This window comes from Monoraphidium neglectum, assembly GCF_000611645.1.
Source record: "Monoraphidium neglectum strain SAG 48.87 unplaced genomic scaffold scaffold04963, whole genome shotgun sequence".
Lineage (NCBI taxonomy): Eukaryota > Viridiplantae > Chlorophyta > Chlorophyceae > Sphaeropleales > Selenastraceae > Monoraphidium > Monoraphidium neglectum.
In genome coordinates, this window is record NW_014008667.1 from 1 (window position 1) to 3,249 (window position 3,249).

General features: G+C 67.8%; 1 protein-coding gene across 1 annotated transcript; it reads left to right on the forward strand.

The window, feature by feature from the left end:
* Positions 1–1,075: 1,075 nt before the first annotated feature.
* Positions 1,076–2,792, forward strand: MNEG_15024 (hypothetical protein; the record flags this gene model as incomplete). The annotated part of the gene is made up of 5 exons (XM_014036505.1): positions 1,076–1,252; positions 1,512–1,574; positions 1,769–2,089; positions 2,444–2,506; positions 2,745–2,792. 5 exons carry the CDS (start codon positions 1,076–1,078, stop codon positions 2,790–2,792), a joined length of 672 nt encoding a protein of 223 aa, XP_013891959.1.
* Between the last annotated feature and the right edge of the window lie 457 nt (positions 2,793–3,249).

Sequence of the window (3,249 nt, forward strand, 5' to 3'; positions counted from 1 at the left end):
CCCCCTCCCGCCCCGTCAATTCCCCGCCCTGCTGCCGCCCGCCCCCGTCCCCTGCGTCGTGACCACCGTGAACTTCCCACCTTTCTGAAATTCTCGTCCTCTGGGTGGTCCAGGGCATTGCCAAAAATCTTCTCCATCGTCGCCACGCACGACTCCAGCACCGCAGGCGCTGCGGGTGCCGCGGGCGCGTTGCCAACGCGCCGTATGGGTTTCAGGCGAGGTTTGAGGTCAGGCGTGGTTTGAGGTGGGCCGACACGCGGGGCAGCAAGCTGCTTGGGTGGGTGGGGGACACCCCTATAGCAATGGCATGGGGCGCCGTGCATGCGCGCGGGTGCGTTGGCGCAATCCTTGGACGCCCCCCGGGCGGCAGTTGCCCCCGGCGGCGGTTGCGTGGCGCAGTAGTCCCGAGATGGGCCGTCTACCATCGGCATGCTGCACACGTGCGGCAGGACGGGGGCCGTGGGCTGGGGACGTCCATATGGTTGGGTCTCCTCACCGTAATGATGGTAATCTAGGACATCGGATTCTAGCGCGGCGCTGAACTTGCGCCGCGCGTCGCGCACCACCGGCTCTGTGTGCCAGTCGGTCGAATCCATCTGGTGGGCGGCCGGCGCTCCTCGCTGCTTCCGCTGCGGCGCGGCCTATGGGCGATGGTGTGGCCCCCCAGCGGTGCGAGGTGGCGGTGTGTCACCGAGGTCACCCGCGCTGGGGCGCTACGTCGCAGCCACTTTGATGAATCACGCTGGAATGGGTGTGGAAAAGGTTTACGACTTCGAAACAAACGGCGAGATCAGCTCGTGGTACCGGTATGAAGCCTTGAAAAGCCTTCTAGTGTTGCCGTTCAGTGTATAGTCGTACTTTGTGATAGTAACAGTCGTTCAACAGAAGTTTCGCGCGCATCCTGATCAACACTCGCACCAAGTCGCCTTGGCCACGGCTCGGGGCAGCCGCTCACAACGTTTCTTGCTATTGAAGCATTCGGCATATCAAAAGATTGTCCAGGACATCAAACAGGGGACCGGGGCGCCACAGCGCTGCGTCGCCGCGGCGCAACGCGCCAAACGTCTAGTGTTCGATGCAGCAGCCCCAGCAACCCGCGGCGCCGCAGCAGGCCCAGCAGCAGCAGCAGCCCCAGGCGCCCCCGCAGCAGCAGCCGCAGCAGGCGCAGCAGGCGGTGAAAATGTCTGCGATGGAGCAGCTGAACCAGTACAAACTGCAGCTGGAGACCGACCTCGTCCGCGTGGAGGCGCAGGTGCGCTCGCGCTCGCCTGCCAACACCCCCAGGGGGCACCGGCAGCGATGCCGAGCCACAGCCACGTCCCTCTTGCTCGCGCCCCAGGGCCCCCTGTTTTGTTGTGACACGGGCGGCCTGACGTTCCAACCCCATGAGCCTGGATGGCTCCAGAAGCGCGAGACTGCGGGACGCCGCAACAATCCTGCATGAGCCTGCGTCGCCCCTGCACTGCAAACTGTGCCCCGCCCCCCGGCCCCCCCCTGCCTTTGCCCACCAGATTGCGGACATGGAGCTCAAATTCTTCCAAGCCGACCACTCTGCGGTCGCCTCGGTGGTCAAGGTGCGGGGGCGTGAGGGGCCATGGGGGCGTGCGGGGCGCGACGGGCGTGTGGGCGAGGGGCGGGCGCGAAACCAGGCGCAGAGGAGTGGGTCGGGCCCTATTCCCAGGCGTCGGCTGCCCGGTAGCCGCTGCACAGGAAGGATTCCGTAGGGCTCATGCGCCCCCCCTCCCTCGCTCGGCGCGCGGCCGGCAAGACCCGCGCCGTGCCACGGCCGCAGCAGCAGCAGCCGCACCTGCACGCGCACGCGCACGCGCCCGGCCTCGGGGCCCGGCCCGCGCTGCCGCTGGAAAACGCGCACCAGGACACCCGCGCCGCCGCCGGTCGCGCCACCCATGGTGCCTGCCCCATCCCCTGGTGCACCAGCTTTCGGCAACCGAATCGCTGCGCCGCGTCCGCGCTTGCGCAGGGCTTTGAGGCGCACCTCTCTTCGAAGGAGGCGCTGCGCAAGCGCGCCCTTCGCAGCTGGAAGCCCGAGGACCGGTGGTTCAGCCTATCAAGCACCAGCTCCCCCGTGGTGCGCGCATGGCACGCGCATGGCGCGTGGTCGCTGCCGCGGATTCCATGGCCGCAGCCGCCCCGCGGGTTGCAGGGAGCGAGGGGCGGCGGGCTGGCGCGCGGATCCCTTGTTTCACGGGCGGGCGGCTGGGTTCGACGCCGTCGCGGCTGAAGGGCGAGCTGCCCGGGGCAGGCCTGCGTTTTGCCTCTCAACGGTGGCCGACGCGCGTGCGGAGGCATATGGGCATCCCGTGGGTGCAGTGCTTGGGCGCCTCCTAAGAAATGTCGGCCGCCTCCCACTGACCCTGCCTGCGCCAACGCGACCCGCACCTCCCCACGCCCCCCCCAAACCTCCGATTTCTCGTGACCGCAGGCGCAGGAGTTGGCGGAGCAGGAAGCGGCAGAGCCGGCGCTGCAGGGCGGCTTTGGCAAGAAGGTGAGGGGGGGGGGCGGCTGCTTCGAAGCCAGGCAGCCCGCCACTGGGTCGGTCCCCCGCAGCCCCTGCGCGGCAGCCCACGGGGCGAGCGAGATTTTGGACATTGCGCACTGGTGCATTTCACACGTGCGTGTGTCGTCGACGGCCTCTGCTGGCGCCGGCCCGCGCCCGCGGCCGTGAGGGAGCCGACACATGCGCTTCCTAACTGCGCCCCTCTCCCTGACTGCGCCGCCCGCAGGGGTACCCACCCGCCAAGGGCGCCTACCCCCAGAAGGGCAAGCGGTGACCTTGCGGCGCCTTGAGAGGCGCGGCGCGCACAGCACGCACTGACTCGCGCCGGGCCGCGCCGGGCCGGGCCGCTGCGGCGGCTGAGGTGCGGCAAAGGCGCCTGGAGAGGCGCGGCAGGGTGCTGATGCCGTGTCTCGGCGCACCTCACTACCCCCCGCTTTCCTCCCTGTTCTGTGTGCAGCGTGTAGCTTGTACAATAAAAGAGCGTGTGTCGCTTTGCGTTTATACGAGGATCTGAGAGGCTTGTAATCAGACGGCGCAGGCTGATTGGGCTCTTCACACCAACAGTTGCAGCCCGCACAGCTGGCCGCCGGAAGCCAAACCTGCATCCACGAGGCTCTCCAGCCAGCGCATACCCACGCTAGCCAAGCAATGTGAAGATTACAATAACAACGATGGATCATGATCAACGGAAAGCAGACACAAGTCGAGGGGCGCCTGGGCCCTGTGGGGCG